A 26,226-nucleotide genomic window follows, 5' to 3' on the forward strand; every position below is an offset into this window, starting at 1 on the left:
GAATTCGATAGTAAAAAATAATAATGAATCAAAAACTTTTTACTATCGTATACTGTCATCCGTCAAATAGCGTTATTCAAAACTGGTGATACAGACCCTAAGTGATTTTATGTTAAGAAGCTGATACTCTCCTTCGCTTAGCCATACATTTACACCTGGTTCCACAACCATCGATGCAAAGAGATCATAGCACCAGTTCCAACTCCTTTTCTTATGTATAAAAGATTCATACCAAGTTAAGACCAATTCTTGAAACTGAACGAAATTTATCGGAAAGGTAAAATTGATCAAAGAAATAAGATCGTGTAACGATATCGCTGACAGTTTTATCAGAATATTTTCGTTCAGACATCGCGGAGTAGTCGCCGTGACGCACTGCTCAGACAGATTTAGACTCGCGTCAGACGCTACCGTCAGACTGTTCATTCACTTCGCGCGTGAACTGTACAGATTACTCTTTTTGCATTAGATTAGGATTAAATTTTCGTACTTTTTACTCCTTGGAAATATCGTACCTAGAACTTCTAATGTTCTTGTACATCGTACTTATCGATCGTAAGTAACTTCGACGTCATGAATGAAATTAGAAGCATTGCAGTACATTGTACTAATAACGTTTCCTACTAAACTAATTATTATTAATTAAATTAACCTTTAATTTTATGCAATTACAAGGAAAACTAGAATAAACTTTTAAAAAAAAGTACCTAGTAGTATCCTGCGTTGTAAGTGTAAAGTAAAATTGTGCCGAGATTAATTTAAGTAAAAGTAGTTTCGGCGTTATCCAGGTCCAAGATAGAGACAGACAAAATATACAGTTAATGCTTAAGGACACTATAGAAATGTTCTAAATATCCTCAATATTCAGAATTGGTCTTGTTACATTTATCATAAGTATTAGTACAGATTTTTTTATATTAATTCTGTATTATAATACACTCAAAGGAGTAACAAATTTCGGATTTAAATTCTATGCAGTTTCTACTAGCTTACCTTAGTTACCTTTTCAATTTGATTAAAATTTTGTAAGATTTTGAGTCCATGTTACGAGCTAAGACGTATATTATCACACACTTATTATATACAACACACTTATTATATATATTTTTAAGGAGCTAATGTAGTAAATCAACCTAAACCTAAAGTTTGTATGTATTAACTAATGTCATTCAAATATGAATCTATCTATATTTATATAAATACCAGCTGAGCCCGTAAACGTTGTTTTGCCATATATGTTATTAACCCCCTTAATCCCCCCTCTTTATAATTTTGGGGTATAAAAAATAGATGGCCGATTCTCAGATCTACCCGATATACACACAAAATTAAATAAAAATCGGTCCAGCCGTTTCAAAAGAGCATTGTAACTAACATCACAATGTCACAACACGAGAATTTTATATATAAGATAAATAAATCGTCTAATCTGTTAGTAAGCGCAAAACTTGAAAACGCCTAGACTAATTTTGCTTTTTTTTGTTTTTTAATTCCTTGCTTTGTAAAAGCTTCTTATAAAATAATAATTGTGCTACTTACGGTGTTCTTATCACATCTTTCGAATAAAAAAAAATGATCCAAATTGGCCGACCCGGTCAATGGTTCTGAGGTAACATACATAAAAAAATACAATCGAATTGAGAACCCCCTACTTTTTTGGGAGTCGCTTAAAAATTAAGAAAATTGAACAGAAAAACATAATCACTATTTCAACTTAATGCATTTGATAATTCATAAAACAGAAGAGCCCTGCGGTCACCAACCCGCCTGCCCAGCGTAGTGACTATGGGCAAAACACATGAGTTCACGTTATTTTTGGCGTAATCTTGTGGAGGCCTATATCCAGCAGTGGACTGTATAGGCTGTAATGATGATGAAAATGATGAAGACAGAAGAACGTCAGTCGTGTTACCTGGTGTCTGTATATTTCGTACAGTATGGTACAAATCGCAACGCATTCAGCCTGTAACATCCCACTGCTGGGCATAGGCCTCTTTCTCCATGAAGGGGCTTAATCTACCACCCTGCTCCAATGCTGGTTGGAGGATATGTAGGGAACTATGTACTAGTAGTATATAGTAACGATCGCTATCAGGTATTTATCATAACAACCGGGACCGACGGCTTAACGGCGGAGGACAGACATTGAAACCGAAAAGAAATTCATCACGAGCGGGAATCGAACCCGCGAAACGTCGGTGTTTTAGGCGACTATTCGCACCACTTAACTAGAGCGATTGTTATGTATAATACAAATAGAGGAAGTAAATAAAAATAAAATAACTCAGCATGTACTTAGAGCAACACTCGAGTTATTGACATTGTTTTCCTGTTATAACATACAATAATTATCACTACATGAGGCGTGTTTACATGTTATTATAATTATCATTTATTGCTATAAACATTAAGGGTAATGTTATGGGGTTTAAAAGTATTTTTTTTCCTAAAAGTGACCTTTTATTACAGCGGTAGATAATAAACTAAGTCTAAAAGATTATTTTTCTAAAAGCGACCTTTTATTACAGCGATAGATAATAAACTAAGTTTTTAGTTTGTAGCATATATTTTTATTAGCACGTAGTTTTGTTCCTGCTGATGTATAATAGCACAGTTGTGCACTGGCGTTGCTATTTACTTTTTCTAGGCGACTGATTTAATTTTTTGGAATACCCTCGTATCGTATTACGTTGCGGTGCACCTTAGGGGGTAGTTGTGTCGCGACACACTGGGTTTGCTGTATATAAGGCTCAGGACGTGTGTTGCGGGCCTTTTTGCCTCTTTGCTCTTTTCTTTTTTTGGGTTGGATTTCTCTCGCCGTCTTGGGATCTGGGTGCGATTTGTTGTGGGTGAGTCATTGTAGTTTCTTATGGTATAAGCTTTGCTTTAGTGCAGTTGTTTTAGTGAGTTTTGAAAAAAAAAAAATAAATTAAGTTTCTGTAGGATTTTTTTTTACTCTCTCTCTTGTGTCTCGTGTTAGGAGTTGTGGGTGACTCTCTAACCCAACGAACAATTTTTTAACACGTAGCACTGGCGCCCAACGTGGGGCCCGAATCCACGACCCTGAGATTAAGAGTCTCATGCTCTACCGACTGAGCTAGCCGGGCATTAATTCCATCGGTGATCGCGCGTCGAATCGTACTGTTTATTGTCAACGTTGTAAATCGTTTTCTCACTCTTATGCCGATTGTTTTAAGGATCGGAATGTTGTGTTTTGTTTTGGTTGCGGTGAGCCTAATGTTAAGCGTCCCGATTGTGTTAAATGTAAATCGAAATATAATAATGGGGTTAAAGATTTAAAAAAACGAGTAAGTTGGAACCGAGTTAAAACTAGTAATAATATTAATTTTTCTAAATCTGATTGGAATTCTTGGCTTAAAACAATTTCAATTTATTTTTTATCGTATAAATTAAACTCGGTTCTGTGTAATGATAAATGTATTGAAAATAGGCCTTATGCTGTTATACATATAGATGACATTAAGTTGTCGGGTCTCTTAGACACTGGTGCGTCTATATCAATTTTGGGGGGTAATTTTTATAAGGATTTCTTACAACGAGGTTATACTCTTTTTAAAGATAACATTATTTCTGCGGTTGTGGCTAACGGGAACAAGTTGTTTTCTCTTGGTTACTTGTGTTTACCGGTTGCGTTCGAAGATCAACTTCATTTTATAAAATTTTTTGTTTTTCCGGAAATTAATTCAGATATCATTTTAGGCATTGACTTTTGGAAAATATTCAAAATTTGTCCGAAATATATTAATTCAGTTAGTTTTAAACAAGAATCTATTTTGTATAATAATTCGGATGACGTCATTACGGGTTATGAACATTTAAATAGCGATCAGCGTTCAATTGTTGATAGCATTATTAATCAGTTTCGTTCTGTTTCTTTTGAGCGGAAAGGTTTAGGGTTGACTACCGTGGTTACGCATAGAATTGATACGGGGGATGCTATTCCCATTAAGCAACGATATTATCGGATGTCTCCTGAGAAACAACGAATTCTTTCGGAGGAGGTTGATAAGATGCTTGAGTTGGATGTCATCGAACCCTGTCAGAGTGAGTGGAGTTCTCCAGTACTTTTGGTTCCTAAGGGAAAGGATACGGGTAGCTATCGGTTATGTTTGGATAGTCGGAAACTGAATGCGGTAACCAAAAAGGATGCATATAGTTTGCCTTATATATCAGAAATTTTAGATAATCTTAGGGATGCTCATTATTTGTCAACAATCGATTTTTGTAGTGCCTTTTTTCAAACTCAGATTCAGGAATCGGATAGGGATAAAACGGCTTTTTATATTCCGTCACGTGGTACATTCAGGTTTAAACGTATGGCGTTTGGTTTAACTAACGCACCTGCCACTCAACAGAGATTAGTAGATAAGTTGTTTGGAAACCGTTTCGGGGTTAAAGTTTGTTGTTATGTTGATGATTTAATAATTGCAACCGCGGATTTCAATGAACATGTTTCTATTTTATTACAAATATTGGAAATTTTAAAAGAATGTAATCTTACTATTAATTTTGATAAATGTCGTTTTTTTAGGAGTCAGTTGAAATATTTGGGGTATGTAATCGATAAACACGGGTTGCGTACGGACCCGGATAAGGTTTCTGCAATAGTTAATTTTCCCACTCCAACCAATGTTAAGGGTTTAAAACGTTTTTTAGGGACAGCGTCGTGGTATCGTCGTTTTATTAAGGATTTCAGTTCTTTGGCGGCACCGTTAAATAAATTAACTTCTACTCGTAAGGGTGCACCTCCATTTAAATGGACGGAGGAGGCGGATTGTTCTTTTAGAAAGCTTAAGGAGTGTTTGGTCTCTGCTCCTGTTCTCAGGTGTCCTAATTATAACGAACCTTTTGAAGTTCACACGGATGCGAGTAGTTATGGGATTGGTGCGATGCTCTCTCAGACCTTTGAAGGGAAAGAACATCCTGTTGCATATATGAGTAGGTCACTTACCAAGCCGGAACAAAATTATGGTATTACGGAACGAGAAACATTGGCGGTTTTGGCAGCGGTCGAACATTGGCGTTGTTATCTCGATAATGGTAAAAAATTTACAGTTTACACGGATCATAGTGCCCTTAAGTGGTTTTTATCATTGTCAAACCCGTCGGGTCGTTTGGCTCGGTGGAGTACTAGGTTATCAGAGTTTAACTTTGAGATTAAACATCGTAAAGGTTGTGATAATGTTATTCCTGACGCGTTGAGTCGTTCGGTTCCCGTGAGTAGTATATTTTCAATTTCAAATTATAAAGGTAATGATAAATGGTTTCTTAATATTTTTAATGGCTGCGCTAATAAGCCAGCATCGTTTCAAAATTATTGTATTAAAAATGATAAATTATTTAGATTGTCTAAAAATAAAAATTATTTAACATCGGAGTTTGATTGGAAGGAGGTGATTCCTATGGAACATCGTTCGGAAATAATATCAATTAATCATGATGTACCCACTGCAGGTCATTTGGGTATGTTTAAAACTCTTAAAAGATTAAATTTAAAGTACTTTTGGCCGAAAATGTATAAAGATGTTTTAAATTATGTCAATAATTGTTCTAAGTGTCTAGAATATAAAGCTCAAAATCATTTGACATTAGGTGTCATGGGTCGTCCTAAGAATTGTGTCCGTCCTTGGCAGGTTATTTCAATTGACATTATGGGTCCATTGCCTATTAGTAGAAAACAAAATAATTATATATTGGTTGTAACTTGTTGTTTTTCAAAATTTTGTTTAATTTTCCCTATGAAGCGCGCAACTTCCAAAGTAATAATTAAGTTAATTGAAGATAATGTTTTCTTAGTTCATGGTATTCCTCAGTCGGTAATATTGGATAATGGTACGCAATTCATTAGTAATGAGTGTATCAAATTTTTTAAAAGTTATAATGTTCCTAATGTTCATTTTACTCCACGTTATACTCCACAGGTTAATCCGGTTGAGAGATATAATCGTACTATTTTAACTTGTATTGCATCCTTTGTCGATGAGGATCATAGATCGTGGGATAGGTACTTACCTCAAATTCAATTTGCAATTAACAGCGCGGTAAATGAAACTACGGGTTTCACTCCGTCCTTTTTAGTTTTCGGTAGGGAGTTAGTGTCGTGTGGTTCGCATTATTTGGACTCTGATAGTATAGAAAATATGATTTTTGCTCCTCGTGACTGTTATGCGGAGAACTTAGGTCAGTTGGCGAGTATTTTCGATAAAGTTCAATTTCGGTTGTATGCCGCTCATTTAAAAAATACTTCAAGTTATAATTTGCGTCGTAGGACTGCGGAATTTAATGTTGGTGATCTTGTTTATAAGAAAACTTACTTCTTGAGTGATAAAGATAAATACTTTTCTAAGAAATTAGCGCCTAAATTTATCAAATGTCGAATTGTTGGTAAAAGATCTCCTCTTGTATACGTATTACAGGATATGAATGGTAAAGATCTTGGGGTTTGGCATATTAAAGATTTGAAGTTAACAGGAAGTTCTGGTAGTAAGGGTAATTGATATTGTGTTTTCTTTTTGTTTTAAATCTATATTACGTATTCCATTTTTGAGACGGGTGATGATCTCATTTTTTTTATTTTGTGCTTATACAAGTACATGACTTATGATAGTTGTGTGTTGGGTACATCTCTAATGTACTTTTGGTGTTTATTTTTGTTGAGTTATTCCACTGAGCAATAACTTAATTTGTGTGTGTTGGGTGCATCTCTAACGTATCTACCCACTCATATTATATTGTTTAAAGCCTACGCCATAAGTTGTTGTTGTTGTGTTACAACTTAATTCTGGAACGGGTGGCGATTCCACATATTATTTTATTCTATGGAATATATATTCGATTCTAATTGTGTTATGCACATTCTAAAGCCTACATCGGGAATACGGTATTAAATATGGATTAAAAAAAAAAAAAAATTGTTAAATTAAAAATTTTAAGTAGCTGCTGAGTGGTGCTCATTTATAGACCGTCACTCTGAGTGTCAGGGCGTTAATTGTCTAGGTCGGTTAACGCACATTGATAGTTGAATTTCAGGATGTTGTATGTTAGTGACGTATGATTGGGTCGTAAGACAGTGTTGCAGTGAATTCAGAATTATATGTGGTGTTTTTGTAATTCGATTATCTCTCATGATTAATCTATCAAAAAATTTTTTTTTCTCTTAGTATGGAGTTAAATTTTATAATCCCTTCCTGAGCTTACCAGATTCTCTCCTTACATTAGTTTTTTTTTGGAATTTTGCCAGAGATGCAAAATTCTTCTCTGTCGGGGGGGGTATTGTAGCATATATTTTTATTAGCACGTAGTTTTGTTCCTGCTGATGTATAATAGCACAGTTGTGCACTGGCGTTGCTATTTACTTTTTCTAGGCGACTGATTTAATTTTTTGGAATACCCTCGTATCGTATTACGTTGCGGTGCACCTTAGGGGGTAGTTGTGTCGCGACACACTGGGTTTGCTGTATATAAGGCTCAGGACGTGTGTTGCGGGCCTTTTTGCCTCTTTGCTCTTTTCTTTTTTTGGGTTGGATTTCTCTCGCCGTCTTGGGATCTGGGTGCGATTTGTTGTGGGTGAGTCATTGTAGTTTCTTATGGTATAAGCTTTGCTTTAGTGCAGTTGTTTTAGTGAGTTTTGAAAAAAAAAAAATAAATTAAGTTTCTGTAGGATTTTTTTTTACTCTCTCTCTTGTGTCTCGTGTTAGGAGTTGTGGGTGACTCTCTAACCCAACGAACAATTTTTTAACACGTAGCAAGTTGCTATGTTAACATTATATTTATACAACAAGGTACTTTATATTATTACCGTAGCAATTTGCAATTGCAATTGCATTGCAAAACTACCTTTTGAATTTGAATACAACTTAGTAAGATTTGAGTCCATGCTACGAGCTAGGAGGCTTGTATACACTTGTTGCCGTCTTCCAAACTAAATGAATATTTTTTAAGTTTTCTGAAACTCACCAATTTTATGAGTATTTCACTTATTTATTAATTTCGTATTTTCTTACTTTTTGAAGTGAAATTCTTTATTCTTTTTTTGATGATATATATATATCATCATTCCAGCCTATTGCAGTCCACTGCTGGACATAGGCCTCCACAAGTTCGCGCCAAAAATGCGCGAACTCATGTGTTTTGCCCATAGTCACCACGCTGGGCAGGTGGGTTGGTGACCGCAGGGCTGGCTTTCTCGCACCGAAGACACTGCTGCCCGTCTTCGAAGACGGGCACAATATAGAAAGAAACAAATGTATAGGTTTTTTCGTTAATAATTGTGTTTGCTCGCAAACGAAAAAAAAAACCGACTTCAATTACATCGACGAGTAATACAACGTGGATCGACGAAAAAATAGTCAAGTAACTACGCGTTATCAAAGATTACTCAAAAAGTAGTTATCAGATCTCAATAAAATTTATATGTCACCACATGACAAACACCAGCTTTCGATTAAATTTAAAAATTATAAAAATCGGTAAACCTAGTAAAAAGTTATTGCGGATTTTCAAGAGTTTCCCTCGATTTCTCTGGGATCTCATCATCAGATCCTGGTTTCCTTATCATGGTACTAAACTAGGGATATCTTCTTTCCAACAAAAAAATAATTATCAAAATCGGTACATCCAGTAGAAAGTTATGCGGTATAATACAACGTAGGTCGACAAAAAAAGCGTCAAGTAAAAACGCTTTATTAGATATAACTCGAAAAGTAGTTGTTAAATCTCAAATAAATTTAAATGGGACCAATTGGCACACACCACCTTTCGATTAAAACAAAATTTGTCGAAATCGGTCTACCCGGTCAAAAGTTCTGATGTAACATACATAAAAATAATTGTGTTTGCTCGCAAACGAAAAAAAACCGACTTCAATTACATCGACGAGTAATACAACGTAGATCGACGAATAAATACTCAAGTAACTGCGCGTTATCAAAGATTACTCAAAAAGTATTTATCAGATCTCAATAAAATTTATATGTAACCACATGAGAAACATCAGCTTTCGATTAAATTAAAAATTATTAAAATCGGTACACCCAGTAAAAAGTTATTGCGGATTTTCAAGAAGTTCCCTCGATTTCTCCGGGAGCCCATTATCAGATCCTGGTTTCCTTATCATGGTACTAAACTAAGGATATCTTCTTTCCAACAAAAAAAGAATTATCAAAATCGGTATACCCAGTAAAAAGTTATTGCGGATTTTCAAGAATTTCCATCAATTTCTCTGGGATCCCATCATCAGATCCTGGTTTCCTTATTATGATACCAAACTAGGGATATCTCCTTTCGAACAAAAAAAGAATTATCAAAATCGGTACATCCAGTAGAAAGTTATGCGGTATAATACAACGTAGGTCGACGAAAAAAGCGTCAAGTAAAAACGCATTATTAGATATAGCTCGAAAAGTAGTTGTTAGATCTCAAATAAATTTAAATGGGACCAATCGGCACACACCATCTTTCGATTAAAAGAAAATTTGTCGAAATCGCTCCATCCTGTCAAAAGTTCTGATGTAACATACATAAAAAAAAAAATACAGTCGAATTGAGAACCTCCTCCTTTTTTGGAAGTCGGTTAAAAAATTATCTACGTGTGAATTAAATATTTTACAGAGTTATACAAGTGTAGCATATATTAAATTTTTTCCCAGGTTCCGATATGAATGCGAAGGCCGGTCCGCGGGTTCGATTCCCGGCGTCAACAGCGTACCAGAAAGGAAGACCTACCCCACGATAGAGATATGCGGACACAGGGGACCTGCTATTGTGGTCGTGTCCTGTGTCACGAGAGAAGAGCCCTATAAGTAAGTTTGTTTTTTGTATTTTATTTATGTTTGATTGCGTGCGCGTGCGTTTGTGCATGTTTGTGTGTGTGTGTGTGTGAGAGAGATAGGGATGAATAGGGAATGTTATGTAAAAGAAGTATAATTGTTTTTCTTTTTTTACATTTACAGCTAGATTTTTTTTTCTATTCGCATGTTTGTGTGAATACAAACATAAGATGGTTTACAAGTGAACTTATAGTACTGTTTCTATTTGACTGACCTTTTGGATGTAGTTTAGAAAGAGATCATAAGTATATTGTGTGGATAATAAATACACCATACAAATGCTGGATGGATATAAATAAGCAAAACGTATTAAAAACGCGCCTTAAGTTGTCTGACTTAGGAACATGACCGCGTGTATGTGTTAAACATAGAAAGAAGGAATAAATTCTATTTTAACCTTCCTACTCAAAGTATGGAGCAGCCTGACTGGGGAAGTACCTCGAACTTACAGAGGATCACAGCTAAATAATACTGTTTTCAAACAGTGTTGTGTTCCTGTGGTAAGGTGAGCCTCCTGGGGGGGATTGGGGGTAAGGCTTCTAGTGCAAGCGTCTATATATATAAAAAAATACTATATTAATTAAGCAGTTGTACTGATTTGTACGATTTTATTTTTGTGTTACCCACACATTAGGAAATTCTAAACATTTTTCACCGACATTTCATTTTTACCGACACGGTCAGTCGGAGATGCAGGTTCGATCCCCGCTGGAACGGGCGATTTTTGATATGATATTAAAAAATGTTTAGATATACTGATCTTTAAAATAGACTTTCCTACATCAAAAATCGGAGATTCATATTTTAAGTGTACATTTAATGTATACAAATAAAGTATATTTTATTTATTATATTTATATGAATGTGTATATATAAAGTTTGAGCATATATATGTAATATGTATGTGCTGTGTGGCTACGGCACTAAAGAATTTAGCCACCCCCTCTCTTCCCGTGGGTGTCGTAAGAGGCGACTAAGGGATAACAAGGTTCCACAACCACCTTGGAACTTAAGAAGCCGACCGATGGCGGGATAACCATCCAACTGCTGACTTTGAAATACACAGGCCGAAGACGGACAGCAGCGTCTTTGGTGCGACAAAGCCAGTACTGCGGTCACCAACCCGCCTGCCCAGCGTGGTGACTATGGGCAAAACACATGAGTTCACGCTATTTTTGGCGTAAACTTGTGGAGGCCTATGTCGAGCAGTGGACTGTATAGGCTGTAATGATATTTATATGTATATACCGCACTCTAATTATTTGTCATGTCCTTATCATACTTGAGGTTGTTTGGAAGAGTTCGCTCTCTTAACGATAAAACCGCCTTTTGTACATGTCTATGTTTCTCCTTTCGAATATTTGTATTGTATTGTACACTATATTGAACGTAAATATACATCCCTCATTACACGCAACTGTGAGTCACCCTTCGTACATTTAACGTAACGCCCACCTTAATATACATCTCGACGCGGCTGACTCATTCATCCCCTAACATTGGGGAGACTTGTGGAATTTTTTATGAACCTTGTTATTTTATACATTGATAGATTGGCTCATTTTAGGCTAATATTAGGTTTTTTTAATCTTTGTACAAAAGCTTATAAATATAATAGATATCCGTCCCTCCTATCACAAGTTAGTTTAAACGTGTCCAGGCTGTCAGCGCGAGTTTTTAATTTTAAGCCCTTTAATTTTGATTCTAATAATTGTGGTTGCTCGTAAATAGACTTCAATTACATCGACAAGTAATACAACGTAAATAGACGAAAAAATATTCAAATAAATACGCGTTATCAAAGACTACTCAAAAAGTAGTCATCACATCTATATAAAATTTAAATGGCCACAAAAAATCATCAGCTTTCGATTAAAACAAGAATCATCAAAATCGGTACACTCAGTGAAAAGTTATGCGGTAGAATACAAGTAGGTCGACGAAAAAATAGTCAAGTAAATACGCATTATTAGATATAACTATTATTATCGATAAAATAGCAAAAAAGAAAGTTTTTAGTAACAAGCTGGCGACTGCGGGATACATGCCTTCAATATTATAGGATTTTTTTTTTTGAATTGAAAAGTTGTCGTTCAAATATCATAATTGATGGGAGTTCGATATTGTCTATCTGTGTCTGCTACTCGACTTTTACTTCTGATTCCAATCAACCGATTTGGAGATTGATACCCAGTTTTTAAGATATGTTTTATTTTTTGTGCAAATTCTAGTCAATAGGACGAAGTAAATACTAAAGACGACTCTATAGAGGTACGGGGTCGTCCATGAATATACTTTGGTGAGGTCTTAAACTAACTCCCCTCCTTCGTACGGTTTATTTTTGTGTTACCCACACATTAGGAAATTCTAAACAATTTTATTTTTTAAATATCATATCAAAAATAGACCGTTCCAGCGGGATCGAACCTGCATCTCCGACTTACCGTGTCGGTGTTTTAGCCAATTAAGCTATGGAACGGTGTAGTCGCTAGATCGAAATTTTGATATGATGATTTTATATTCGGTCTAAACGACTCCCCTGTCCAGGTCCCTGTAAGGTCTCCCCTCCCCTGTCCAGGAATCACATGCATTTTGTTCTGCACAGTATATTGTAATTCTTAGAATATTGTTTTGTCTTTAAATACATGAATAATCTGATTAAATTTTGAAAAATTTAGTCATTGTGATACAAATTTTTAGACAGTCATCAAGGTTGTTGGTTGTTTTTTTTTTCGCGCTTAACCAAAAATAAATATGTACACGTGATAGCTCAATGTAATTCCCCTTCCTTATTCTGTTATTCCGTAATGTTTTCAACCCCCCCCCCCCCCCAAAGTTTACGTATTATAATAATAAGTATCTACACAATACACACATGTTCGTCTGTTCCTAAAGTAAGCAACTTAATGCTTGTGTTATAGGTTACAGCCGACTGGTATATAGCTACATTTTTTTTTCGATAAACATACTTATAAATAATACATATATAAATATATAAATAAATATTTATATTTGGACTCGGGGTGGGAATCGAACCCACAACCCTCAGAGCAGAAAGCAAACTGCGCCAACGGGTTAGTCGTATATTTATTTATGTTAGAAATATTTGTCTGCAGACCGCACCCCCACAATCTGGTAGGCCGTGAGAGGTGCGACAATGGAGTGTGCACGGTCAAGACTAACGTCACGGACGAGAACCCTCAGGTTTCCTTCAGCAACCTGGGCATACAGTGCGTCAAGAGGAAAGACATAGCCGAGGCTCTCAAGACCAGGGAAAGGCTTCGAGTGGACCCCTTTAGGAGTAAGTCTTGTATATATATATATTGATATATACTGGAGCATATTATTCAATTTAAGATTTTTTTTTATGTCACTAGGTTGGCAAACAAGCGTACGGCTCAGCTGATGGTAAGCGATTACCGTAGCCTATAGACGCCTGCAACACCAGAAGCATCGCAAGCGCGTTGCCGACCCTATCCCCAATCCCCCCAGGAGCTCTAGTTACCTTACTCACCAACAGGAACACAATACTGCTTGAAAACAGTATTATTTAGCTGTAATCTTCTGTAAGGTCGAGGTACTACCCCAGTCGGGCTGCTCCATATTTTGAGCAGGAAATTCCTGCTATGCCCTACCTCAGTTAAAAGATTATTTTTATTTATTTTATTTTATTTATTTTATTTTGGAAACAAACAGTACAATAATACAAAGAAAAAAAATCTTATAAAACTAATACATAAACCAATAAAGTTTCCAATAGTAAACAATTCATTAATAAGCTAAAAAGCACACAATAAGAAATAATCGATTATTGATTATATGATATTACCAATTTTATATTAAAACACAGTTTATTTTAAAAGAATATCTACGGAGCTTCTTGTCGATTCTTTGCACAATTACATTCCGAATCCGTGATAGCTTCACTTTTAACGATTATTAAAAAAAAGGTTTTTTTATATTTATAATTAGGGCTTAGTGGGCCTATATTTGATGCAAGACATGGCTATGATTGGTAGGAGAGCAATATATTTGAGAGATTCACACAGAACCGCAACGGTAAAGAAGCAACCACTTGAAGGTCTAAAGATAAACATATAAATAAATATAAACAATTCATACACGGCTTAGAAGTGGCAATCATAGCACTGCGCTGCCGTCTTTCGTATGATGAGTTACTATTTGACGGTTGTATGTATATTGCATCTATTGCAATGGAGCAACTATCTTTATAAAGAATAATTGACGAGTTATTTTGTCTTAAAAATATTTAAAAAAAAAATTGTTTGTGTTAGAAATTATAATGTTTTAATGTACCATAAACTCCATTCTAAGCTACTATCAAGGTAGGAAGTCCATCTTATTAAATATAACACAGTGTTGTTTCATAAGTAATCTAAAATATTTTGATGAATGTATTTAAATATTTTTGCCAATTGTCTGAAGAAAGAATATGGAATGAAGGAATTTTATATGAATTTTAATCACAAACATGACATTTATGTAGTTGACTGATTTACTAGGATTTAATGTATAACAAATTCATGTGTTACGTGTTCACAATAAACGTCTTCGATAATAAAAAAAATCTAGTAAAGCAGTTTAAGGGCACATTACTTATTCTTCTTCATAGGCTTTTAAACATACACACACACATATATATATATATATATATATATATATGTATATATATATATATATATATATATATATATATATATATATATATATATATATATATACATACATATATATAGGTGTATACACCTATATATATATATATATATATATATATATATATGTGTGTTTAGTGTTTGAACTTTTTCGGATTTTATCGCGGTTAGGTTTAGGTTTTCCGATACTTTACAGCAACCATGGTCACGGAAGGACCTCCCCTGTACCAATTCTGATAAAGCCGTTAATTATAATGAGTGAAATTTGCGTAAATATTATATATATATATATATATATATATATATATATATATATATAATAACAAATCTCATGTCATCAACTTCTCATGCTTGTACTAGTATTCAAAATAATTTATATTCATTAATAATTGTCTCGACCTCTAAACCTAAACATCGATAGTTTTGAACTTATGATAATGTTTGGTTGAGGGTCAAAAGTTGAGGAAATCTTTACAATTGAAATATGTTATTGCAGATGTTTTGATATTTATTGACGTTCGGGAATTCCTTAAAACAGTGCTATCATCAAATAACTATAATAGGTAGTTGTAATAACTTTATATTTCAAAAAAAAAATACTAAACCGTTGTTGATAATCCTAGTCATTTTTATACTTGAACGATGTTATAGTAATGTTTCAATTACATAAATTACATTTTAGTAATTCGAATACATAAATATAAATATAAAAATAATAGTGATTAATTAAGCTTTAAATTAATTATAAATATATATTTCTTGTTAATAAATTCAAATAAATGTTACTTAAGTATCAAACTACATCGAGTACTCTAACCTGATCTCTTACAATATGTCCGCGTTAAAACATAAACAGTGACTTCACGCTGTCACTTAACCTTCGACCAATTAAGTCATATTAAATTAGAACGACGTGTTTAAATTGACCAGTTATGTAAGCTATTTAAGGGCTATAAACAGCCGTTCAAATTTATTATGATTTGTTAGGTCAAGGGGCTAGCTAATCATTACATAGTATAAAACAAAGTCCCTTCCCGCTGTCTGTATGCTCAGTTCTTTAAAACTACGCAACGGATATAATACGGTTTTCTTTTGTAAATAAAGTGATTCCAGGGGAAGGTTTCTATGTATAAATACATGCATAATATAATAGAGGAACACTGATAGTTTTTGCATCCATGCGAAACCGGGGCGGGTCGCTAGTTAATTTATAATTGACAGTAATATCATTATGTTTTTGACGCGAATAGTCTATAGTTCTCTTACTTAGAAGCTTACAAAGCAAAAAAAGAAGTGTTTTAATTTTTTTTAATTTGTACCCGAATATATTATTAACAATGTATAACGTTCTGCTACATAAACTAACGTTTAATACTATTGTTTGAACTCACTTCTATTTTCGACAAGGACGTCCACGTGGCAACAATGTTCCGTTTTTACTGTTAGTCACAGAATAGAATATATATGTATGTCATGTGTGTATATATATATATTTTATGTATGTTCGGGGATAACTTCGTCGTTTATGAACCGATTTTGATAATTCTTTTTTTTGTTGGAAAGGAGATATCTCTAGTTTGGTACCTTGATAAGGAAACTAGGATCTAATGATGGGGTCCCAGAGAAATCGAGGGAAACTCGAAAATCCGTATAGCTTTTTGCTGGGTGTACCGATTTTGATGACTTTTAATTTAATCGAAACCGATGTTTGTCATCTGTTCACATTTGAATATCATCGAGATCTGATTACAACTTTTGGTGTAATTCTTTCAACTTTTCGTCTACCTACGTTGTATTACTTGTCGATATAATTGGAGTCGGTTTTTCTTTGTTTGCCTGCAAACACAATTATTTTATTATTTTATTGATTAAATATACTATTTTTTTAATGGTTCATTTAAAATATCTATAGATAATGCATACAGATTACAGAAGCAAAAAAGAAAAGCAGAAATAACGTTAGAAATTTATAAAACCTAATTGTTTTAGAAAGTACCTTTTTTTAAATTGGCGCTAAAATTATTAAAATCAGAAATTTAATGAGTAATTCTTGACAATACGGATTAATTTATAATCAATCGATCAAATAATCACTAGTGAAGTAGTGAATAGGGTAATATTCATTAAAAGTCATTAATAAAAATAAGAAGAAAATGTATTAGTGTAAGCTTGTTTGACAAAAACGTTTTGGGTAAACTTTGGGTTTTGAAATATTGAATAGTAAATGCATTCTTGCATTTTTTAGGAAAGTCTGTAGTCTCTTGCATATTAAGATAAGCTTGAGATTATCACTTTTCTGTCTCGAGTAGATTGTGTAACAGAAAATTTCTCGCGACTTAGAAAAAACCAAGTAAAATGGTGAAACTGATAAGCAAAAATAAGTATCTGACAAAAATATTACAATTGAGGTAAAAATAAAGTGTGTATATTGGGTGATGAATGTATGTCATTATCAAATACAATATTGAAATCCTTTTTTAGTACTATCTCTTGTAAAGACAAAATCTATATATTAAAAGGAACCTTTTATGTATTCTTTAAAAACTTAAAACTTCTTGACCAATTAAATTTCGTATTTGGACATTTTAGGTTAATCGTTAAATCTAGTTTTTGGGTTACTAACTTTTGGCCATACGCTGCATAAGAAAAATTATGAATACGTACATCTAATTATCGTAATAAATAAACTTATAAAATTTTGCCATTACGCACGAGTCTGTAGAGAGTATGGAAACCCAGTTAAATATTACGGAGCGAACGGCGCTTTGCTACAGGCGCGAAAATAACTCGCTCGAAATACACCAGCAGTAACACGGTCATCTGCGGCCTCATCTATTTGTATAGGTAACGATTTTGACTGTACGCCGAATATTATAGAGATCTGGAAAACTGCCCGTTGTAGGGTTTATGATTTTTTATTGGTTTCGTAATAAAGTCCTAACGGCCCCAACCGTTGAGTGTGAGACGTTTATATAAAAAAACAAATAAAAGATGTTTCTGTAGCTGATTTTCATGCTGAGTTTGAGAGTATATTATGAAGGATTATTATGTCTAAAAAGAACAAATAGACTTTTGAATAATAATTTATAGAGTTATTTATAAGTTATTAATGGTTTTTTTTTTGTAGATGTTGGTCCAAAATGGTTTATGTATTATATCGTTATAAAATACGTTTAACACACTTGTCGTCACGAGTGTCACAGAGGCATAGGCCTCTTTCCCCATGTAGGAGAAGGATCAGAGCTTAATCCACCACGCTGCTCCAGTGCGGGTTGGCGGATATATTCACTACTTTGAGTAACGATCGCTATCAGGTGTACAGAGCTTAATACCGTTCAATTTAATTATAGGTGACGGAAATTTCAATTATCACAAATTTGTTATCTTTCACTTACTGAAGATTGGCCAAAAGACAATTCCATAATAAATTTTTGCATTTGATAATTATTAAAGGCAATACATTTCACGCGATTTTATCAGCGATTATGTTTACGTTTGCTCGACATACCAATCATTCTTGACTAAATGTTTTAGGATCATATCGTCATCGTCTCAGATAAAAAGGGTTTTAACAAAACGAATTTTAAAATTGTGAAATTTGGTCATTCAAACAAACAAATTTTCCGCTAAATTGTTTGTTGATGTTTCATTCTGACGTAAAGCCTCATTAAGAATCTTTTAACAGATAGCTATTAATAGCTCCTAAGGGGATGAATGATTGATGAATCTACACGTTAACCAAATTAAGAAAACGAAAACATATCTTACAATAATATTATTATACACACATAGAAATCCATGAAATAAACATAGATAACACGATTTTATTTTATGCATTTGCTCCAAATCGATAACCAAAACCAAATTTAATCAAAAATAATAACTGGATTTAATTTTTTAAAACTATTTGAGAAAGTGAATATAAAATGGTTTTAAATTGTCATTGCACAATAATGTCTCATGTTGCTGTGAAGCTGTTATCTGAAAATACAAATAAAAGTAGAAAATAAGTAAATTGAATGGAAACTGGTAAGGAAAATCGGCGAGCATCTCAGCAGATACTCTCATGAAAAAATTGTCAGTAAACATTCGAAGAGATTGATCTGCTAGGTTATCTTGTTTATAATTAAAGTTCGTGTGTTTTCTAACAGCGGGTTACAACCACCGGAACCAGCCTCAAAGCATCGACCTGAACGCAGTCAGACTGTGTTTCCAAGTTTTCATCCACGATGAGCGTACGGGCAAGATTCGTCTCTCCCTCCCTCCAGTGGTTTCTGACGTGATATACGACAAGAAGGCCATGAGCGACCTGGTCATCATGCGCCTGAGTCAGTGTTCCGACTACCATAGGGGTGGGACCGAACTCATTCTTCTGTGTGAAAAGGTTCGTTATAGACATTTGTTGATTATAAGTTTAGTTAAATGGGGTTTGTTCTAAAATATTAGCTCCGAATTTTCATCGCTAATTCTGAGAAGTTTGCATACTTACATTATGATTATTTCTAAAATAATGATTATAGATTGAATTACGCTAAAATTAGAACCCATTAGGTAAAACTTATTCTACAGTTGACCAAACTTTGTCAGTGGATAATCCGACGTTTTACGATATCAGTTTTTATGCAAAATTGTAATCAGCGTATTATTTCATAGACATTTTCATCACAAATTTTCCACGTCGTCCCACAATATAATCTCGTGGGCCACAGCTGATTTAATATGTATCATTTTTATTTTTATATAATTTTTTTTATACAACTAGGTCGGCAAACAAGCATACGGCTCAACTGATGGTAAACGATTACCGTAGCTTAGACACCTGCAACACTACAAGCATCGCAACGTGCTGCCGACCCTACCCCCAATCCCCCCAGGAGATCTGGTCACCTTACTCACCAACAGGAATACAACAGTGCTTGGAAGCGGTATTATTTAGCTGTGATCTTCTGTTAGGTCGAGGAATGAAACAGTAACGGGTTGTCTGTGCCAGGTGACGCGGGAGGACATCGCGGTGGTGTTCTTCGAGAAGGAGGGCGAGCAGGTGGTGTGGGAGGAGAGCGCGAACATCGTGCTGGTGCACCGGCAGGTCGCCATCGCCTTCCAGACGCCGCCCTACCGCGACCCGCGCGGCCGGGACCACGTCCAGGTGGGCAACATACGAGACAAACATACGAGACAAACGTATGAGATAAACATACGAGACAAACATACGAGACAAACGTACGAGACAAACATACGAGACCAACATACGAGATAAACATACAAGACAAACATACGAGACAAACATACGAGACAAACATACGGGACAAACATACGAGACAACCATACGAGACAAACATACGGGACAAACATACGAGACAACCATACGAGACAAACATACGAGACCAACATACGAGACAAACATACGAGACAAACATACGAAACACACATAAAGGCAAACATACGAGACAAACATACGAGACAAACATACGAGACAAACATACGAGACAAACATACGAGACCAACATACGAGACCAACATACGAGATAAACACACAAATACACAAACAGACACATACTATTCAAACTCGTGAGTAATAAGCTTGAGCGCGTTCAGAATTTATATTTGAATCATATTTCCCTATTTCACAAAAAAAAAAAAAATCAAGTGGCTCCCAATTCACCTTCGTAGGAATACTCATATCCTTAACCTACTTTATTTTATTTTATTCTGTTATCCCGTTGTATCTGAAGGGACGATTAAAATTATTTGCTGATTCCCATGAACACTGTCTTCGCTCGGACAATAATTTAGTTCTTGAAATTCCTTCTCTCTTCTTTATGTGATAAATCTTTTACACTTTAAGCCTGTTGCCAGTGTAAGTTGGATAATTTGGCACAAGTGTGTATTGGGCGAAATTTTGTCTTTTGTTCCGAGTAATCATATTATTAAGATTTTCATATCTTCCAAAATAATGAAGCAACAAATTGTTACGGTATTGTTTATATTACGTTTTATTTCGTAGCACTTATTGCTCGGAGTGCAGTATCAAGTTCACGTGTACCGTGTGATTAGCATGATAAGAAGTTAATGTTTGATATATTGTGATTCATAACTTATGAGTAATTCTCAATATACAAGTAATTTAATGGGATAGCGTAAAATCATGAGTATCCTATACGCTTCAGCCTGTAATATCCCACTATTGGGCATAGGCCTCTTTCCCCATGTAGGAGAAGGATCAGAGCTTATTCCACCACGCTACTCCAATGCGGGTTGGCGGATATATGTCCTACTATGAGTAACGATCGCTATCAGGTGTACATGATAACAACCGGGACCGACGGCTTAACGTGCTCTCCGAGGCACGGTGGGGATACCCACAAAAACTGCACAAACACCCAGACCACGGCAAACACCTGTATGGCCAATACAAATGTTTGTCATGTGCGGGGATCGAACCCGCAACCGCCAGCGCAACAGGTACAATCCATGGCTGTAACCGCTGCGCCAACGCGGCAATCCAATACACATTGCCAATCCCTTAACACATCGTAACTATCCCCAACCTGCAATGATATTAACAAAGTAGATAAGTCCAATATATAGGAAGAAGCCAAGATACGTTCATCCGCAAATTCCCTAGCTGAGATAAAATATTGTTACCTCTGTATAAAATTTATTGCCAAATCTATCTGAACTCTGTAAAAAGTCCACGATTCCTCCGTTAACGATATTCTGTAGACATTAATTACAGTAAGGATCTGGTGTTCACTGGCGGTTCGCCAGCCGACGTTCGCGTTCATCAAGCGTCCGTATTATTCCGTACACGATGATCGCATCTTTCATTGAGCGACTATTTATATATTATCAGATGTTAATTCCATTATGCGCTTCCTTTTACATCATATTACATGGCATAGAGCGTGATTAGTGTGGAGATTATGATATCTTCCGTTTGCGAATATTAAATACTAATCTTAATAATTGTGTTTGCTCGCAAACGAAAAAAACTGACTTCAATTACATCTATAGTAATACAAAGTAGACGAAAAAAATTAACAAACGCACTAGTCGTCACTATGATTTTCGAGGGTTTCCCTCGATTTCTGTGGCATTTAATCATCAGATCTTGTGTTTCTTATCATGGTACCACACATGGGACATCACCTTTCCGACAAAAAAAGAGTTATCAGAATCTGTTCATAAACGACGAAATTATGCCCGAACATAATTGTATATACGGTCGGATTGAGTAACCTCCACTTTTTTTGAAGTCGGTTAAAAATTTAATCTAAACTGCCGTTTATGGATTAAACAAAGATCTAATTTTTTTCCAGGTATATCTCCAACTGAAGAGGACGTCAGACAACGCGCGAAGCAACGCCGTGCCCTTCGAATACATCCCCGAATATCAAGGTACCGCAAGGAAACCCTTGCCTGACCTCAGCGTTTTTTCCCTCCTCCTATCCGACCCCACCTCACGCCCCGACGGCAACAACAACGACCCCCCCGAAAAAGACCCCGTGTCATCGACAAGCGACTCCCCCGACCCCCCCACAGTTGAAGTCACTGACGCCGATGTCATCGAGACCAATAATTCCGTAGACATGGTCACCGACCCCCATGAGAAGAGCCTAGACGATCTCCTAGACCAGGTCGCTGAACTAGATGAGATATACTCCGAGAACCGGACGCGCTTAGAAAATGTGACCGTTCTAGATGACAACAACGACCCTGAAGACTTCGACGACGCCGGCACCTATACCAGCCTCCAACTGGCCTTCAAGAACCCCGTACCCATCGCGGAACCGGAGCCCTACGAAGACGTACAAGTACACTCGTTCCGTGGCCCTATAATAGAATACACCCCGCTCAAACGTGATCCAGAAGACGAACGCGCTCCACCGCTACCACCCAAGCGTGTTCGTAAAACCACCGACAGTTTTAAAACCAGCCAGACTTCTGTCGACAGTATCCTCAAACCGGGCCGCCAGTTACCCGTAACCCGTAACCCAGATACCCTCGCCCTTAAAACTGAGCTAGGTGAAGCCCGTTCAGAGCCAGCGTTGCCACCACCCTCCAAAAAGCGTTCATTTTTCTCGAGGCTATTCCGACGCCGTGATAAGTCTCCGGCCCCCAGTGTGCGTTCCGAAGGCGTCAAGGAGTCACGTAAGCCAGTAGGACGCTCCGTCAGTAGTGTGTCAGGGCTTCGTCCCTCTAAATTCAAGTCGGCTGTATCACACGCCTCGCTCAAGGATAACGGCTCGGGGATTAGTTACGCGGATAGTATTACCCACATATCATTACACGGGGATGGGGACGAGCGTTCTGCCTCACAACCATCCCTGAGGCGGACTGGCCCCGGGGGCCCCGGAAGCCCCGGAAGCCCAGGAAGACCAGGAAGACCAGGAAGCCTGGGGGTATTAACTGATGAACCTCTACCAGATGGTACAATTCTAGTGGCTGAGAGCGTATTAGCGCTGGATGCGGACTCCTTCCGGAAACTTCGAGATGACCTAGAACTGACAGAGGCGGAGCACTACGCACTGTATATGGCTGTAGCTCCAAAGGCCACTGCTTCCGAATTTGATGAGACGTCGTGTTACTACTCGCCTGTCGATGGCAGCAAGTTCCACAATTGACCATTTAGTGCTACCAACACGGGAACCACCCTGACTCAATACTGTAACATCACTATCCAGTTCCCAGGATTGGGAACTTAGAAGATAGCCCCTGAACACTGCCTGACTTGTGAACGAATTCAATTGATTTCTCCAAGGCAACAAGATTTGGCTATCGCATTTAACACTATATGCACTATTTTCCAGTCAAAGTAAAACTTCCGAAAAACATGTTACCGATAATAGGGAATACAAAGAACCGCCTATTTTGTTAAAAAAATTTGCTATCTATTCCAAAGAAACGGTTCTGTGAAAGACGCATAGCAGTACGCGTACCGTAAGTAGGTCCCATAGCAACGCTATGGATATGGTACCCTAAAAACTGAGTGAGATATTTAGAAGAATATCAATAACTTTCGGGTATCAAGTCACAGGAAGGTCACTTCGCTCTTTTGTAATTACTCCGCCCATTTTGCCAAGTTTTCTAAAAAAATGCTCACAAACACTAAAAAAAAATTCAATTTTTTTTAATCTGTAGGTGTATTAAAATAGTAAAGATAATTGTCGTAAATGGCAATTGCACTTCCTTATAAAGAGTCAGTACTATATGTCTATAAAATGTACATCTAGTACCCAAGAACTCAGCTCAGTACCATTAAATTTTGAGTGAGACATCGTCGAAATTGGATGGTTTGTGGTCAAAATTAATCGTTTTTTGAATATAGGAAGGCAATTGTCTGAAAATAGAAGAATTTGGTACAAGTTTAAACTATACCTAGATCATATGGCCTTAAATTACGTCTCGAAATTTTTATGAGAGTTTGTGTAGTTTAAAGAGTTACCGGAACAAAAATGACAAGTGAGACTTGGATATTTGAAACGGCATTAAATGTTGTATTATAAGATTTTAATTAAGATACAATAGTTTTATTCTCAATTCACTTTCTTTATAAGTATTATTTTTTTCAGGTTCTATAAGGATTTTGTTTTTTATTTTTTTATTTTATTTGATTTTTTTTATAAATGTTTTCAATTAAAATTAATAATAAATTAACCCTCTTTAATACACTCAAATTTTATAACATAATGATTGACTTAATTTTTCATATAAATACCTAAGTCGATTAATCTTGAGACATGTTAAAATAGAAATTTATTTAAATAATTCTAACATAACTTGCAATATTTTCTAGATCCGAGTTATCTAAAACATAAGCGGACGAAAACGCTCTCGCCGACTATCGCGTCTTACGATGACAGTAAGTTGACATATTTATGTATATAATCATGTATACAGGTGATTATTACTTATTTATCACTTTACTGCACATTATGAATTACATAAGGAAAATTATAATAACTTAATAAACAATTATTAACTGATCTAATAAACTTCGTACTTATTATTCATTTTGTATTTATCAAGTTTTAAAGAAACAATCATTGGTGCAGTCGTTATACGCGTATATACATTTAGGAGATTAATTTTTGTATATAAAATTGTCTACCACCACAAATGTATATAAACGAGACTTAAATATTTAACGTAGGTAGGGCACAGAAGGGAATATCCTGCTCAAAATCGCCGAACTAGTTATATAAAAAAACTAACTTCTGCCAGCGATTTCATCCGCGTGGAACAGTTACTTGGGCTAACTGTGGAAGCTCTTAAAAGAGAGAAAAAAAAACGATTTTGCAACATTCTTCATTGGTGCTCCGCTCCTAATGGTTTTAGCGTGATGATATATAGCCTATAGCCTTCCTCGATAAATGGGCTGGATAGCCCATTATCTGTTTTATATATTACTGAAAGAATTTTTCAAATTGGACCAGTAGTTCCTGAGATTAGCTCGTTCAAACACAAACAAACAAACAAGCTCTTTAGCTTTATAATATTAGTATAGTTGCTGATTGTGTAACACAATGTGCAGACTTACGGCCCATACAGCCATTTCTATTAGACAACCTAATTATATAGCTTTTTTTATTGTTTTTTTTTTAGTAATAATCCCTGTATATATGATAATCTATAATGGTGGGGGTTAATTTTTTTTTTGGTTTATTTTTTTCGGTTCGTATGCACAAAGTTCGGCGTCGTTTTAGGGTGGCGGTTTAATGGTGTCATGGTGATGGTTTAATTGGTTTCTAACATCTAGTTTATAATATAACAGTCTAGTTTCAATTATTTTGGTATGAAATGTAAACGAAAAATGAATACAGAAGTAAAACAATTTCTAATCTTTTAAAAAAAAAATTATAAATATTTTTTTAAAGTTCTATTTAGTAATTTTTAATTCCGATTTGTGATATCGGAGATAATATTTCGGGGTCGTAACCTCTGCTTCACTCATTTATTACGTTTTGTACAAATATAATTGAATTGGACTGTAGGCTATGTAACATTATACTAAATATACTATTTAGGCTAGTTATTAGTTACGCAAAAAATATTTTTCATTTAGTTTTCCTTATAACATGTAACACTATTGTTTTTAGATAGATAATTACTTACAATATGGCTATTACTTAGCTATAAAATTTAGATAAATTGTTGATTTATGAAATAAATATTTATTTTATTTTTATTTATTGTTAAATTTCGAATATTTACGCGAGTTTTTGATTATTTTTTTCATAATTTTCTTGTTTTATATATCGTTATAAATGTAATTAATTTGGTGCTTATGATTGAATTGTAAAAAGTAAAAATAGTCACATTAAATGTTTGCCAATACCAATTATATTAGCATGCCATAATTTAACTAAGGTCTTTTGGATTGGCAGAAAATGAAAAACCAACGCCATAACTTAGCATAAGCAACTGGCATATTTTTGTCTAGAAGTTATACTTTTGATAAAGTATTTTTTCGGGATATATGGAAAAATTTAATTGTGCTATTCAAACCTATGATAGCTATGTATAGCATAGCCTCTATAAGGTTGTCTTAATATTTTTTTTATGTATATAAATACATAAAATGTATACAAGAAAAATATGCTAATGTGAATATGTGTGTTTAATATTACCGTCAAGTAATTTATTTTTAACCGATTTCCAAAAAAGTTCCCAATTCGACTGTAATTATGTTATATATATATAAA

The 26,226-nt window shown here is 35.2% G+C and overlaps 1 protein-coding gene and 1 non-coding gene across 2 annotated transcripts in view; one reads left to right on the top strand and one right to left on the bottom strand.

The window, feature by feature from the left end:
- Positions 1–26,226, top strand: part of LOC123655760 (embryonic polarity protein dorsal-like) — a 33,800-nt gene that overhangs the window by 2,388 nt on the left and 5,186 nt on the right. The window contains exons 2-7 of the mRNA XM_045591514.1: positions 9,669–9,821; positions 12,965–13,149; positions 18,673–18,905; positions 19,512–19,667; positions 21,841–22,828; positions 22,913–23,142. Of these exons, the coding sequence (XP_045447470.1) occupies positions 9,669–9,821; positions 12,965–13,149; positions 18,673–18,905; positions 19,512–19,667; positions 21,841–22,828; positions 22,913–23,142 (1,945 nt within the window). The remainder of the gene's footprint in view (positions 1–9,668; positions 9,822–12,964; positions 13,150–18,672; positions 18,906–19,511; positions 19,668–21,840; positions 22,829–22,912; positions 23,143–26,226) is intronic.
- On the bottom strand, positions 3,035–3,107 carry Trnak-cuu. The gene has a single exon. It is a non-coding gene; the product is annotated as a tRNA-Lys (tRNA).

The sequence above is a fragment of the Melitaea cinxia genome, chromosome 8 (assembly GCF_905220565.1).
Source record: "Melitaea cinxia chromosome 8, ilMelCinx1.1, whole genome shotgun sequence".
Classification (NCBI taxonomy): Eukaryota; Metazoa; Arthropoda; class Insecta; order Lepidoptera; family Nymphalidae; genus Melitaea; species Melitaea cinxia.